Genomic DNA, 1238 nt, shown 5'->3' with positions numbered 1-1238 from the left:
CTTAATGTAGAGAGCACAACTGTCATGACCAAGGGCTCGTTCCAGCAATGACCGTTGGTTGTGTCTATGAAACCTGATGTAAATGGGGGACCTGGGAAGATCCCCCAGGAAAATCTGACGTGTGGAGTTGGAGAGGTGACAGTGAATGAGTGGCCTGGGTCCCTCTGGTGGCCCCAAGGGGCGGAGCTGACAGATTATTTCTTTTTCACAGTGGACATGACCTTGGATGTGGACACAGCCCACAAGGACCTCTACATCTCCGAGGACCTGAGGCGAGTCCGCTGTGGGTACAGGCAGCAGAATTGCAGGGTCTGTCCTGAGAGGTTCAGCGCCGCCTTGTGTGTGCTGGCCTCCCCGTGGCTCACGTCTGGCCGGCATTACTGGGAGGTGGACGTGGGCACCAGTGCAGAGTGGAACCTGGGCGTCTGCAAGGACTCTGTTTCTCGGCACGACACGGTCGTCCTCTCTTCAGACTGTGGCTTCTGGACCGTGAGCTGCAGGGAGAAGGACACCTTCCTGGCTGGCACCGCGCCACTGACAGAGCTGATGGTCAGTCCCCGCTTACACCGTGTGGGTGTTTTCCTGGACTGTGAAATGGGGACCATTTCCTTTTATCACGTGGGCGATGGCTCCCACATTTTTACCTTCCCCCCAATTTCTGTGACAGAGCCCCTGCATCCGTTCTTTGGTCCTGGAGTTCCCGAGGACGGCCAGAACTTCATGACACTGTGTCCCGGGTGGGGTCCCAGCGTGGACAGTGAGCTGGGCAAGGCCATGGGGACCTGAGCTCAGAACACTCACAGACGCGCCCTGAGTGCCCACAGCCATGGATACCAGCTCCTGCGCTGGTGACCCAGTGTCCCGAAAACCATGGGACAGTTTGGGAATTCCAAAATCAAATTATGGAGAATTTCTCACTTCCCACATTAAGTACTGTTATGGATGTTTGGTGGGGGGCCTCCTTGTATAATTGTCCAATAAATGTGTTCTGAGCGTTCACATTAATTTCCCAATGTTTTGCTTTTTATTTTCTAAAAGATCAACTGCATGTCTCAGGGAGGTTGTAGACAAAATGGAAATACGGGTGTGAGCCAACGGACTGAGTGATTTTCTCTGCCATTGGAATCCAGACCTCTATTAACAGGTCAGACAGAGATGTGCCCTGGCCGGGTGGCTCAGCTGATTGCAGTGGCCAACCAGGCACCAAAATATCACAGGTTCCATTCCCAGTCGGGGCA

The 1238-nt window shown here is 54.0% G+C and overlaps 1 protein-coding gene across 1 annotated transcript; it reads left to right on the top strand.

The window, feature by feature from the left end:
• Positions 1-66: 66 nt before the first annotated feature.
• LOC118999191 (ret finger protein-like 4A) lies at positions 67-888 on the top strand. The gene has a single exon (XM_037063576.1). The coding sequence runs from the start codon at positions 67-69 to the stop codon at positions 784-786; it is 720 nt and encodes a 239-aa protein (XP_036919471.1). The 3' UTR covers positions 787-888.
• The last annotated feature ends 350 nt before the right edge of the window (positions 889-1238 follow it).

Source organism: Sturnira hondurensis, unplaced genomic scaffold (assembly GCF_014824575.4).
Source record: "Sturnira hondurensis isolate 20B ecotype Veracruz unplaced genomic scaffold, ASM1482457v3 Scaffold0014653, whole genome shotgun sequence".
NCBI lineage: Eukaryota > Metazoa > Chordata > Mammalia > Chiroptera > Phyllostomidae > Sturnira > Sturnira hondurensis.
Note: the sequence above shows the minus strand (reverse complement) of the source record. Positions and strands in the feature narration are given on the sequence as shown.

Coding starts and splice junctions, on each gene's coding strand:
- LOC118999191 (XM_037063576.1), top strand. CDS start 67: ATGAAACCTGATGTAAATGGGGGACCTGGGAAGATCCCCCAGGAAAAT.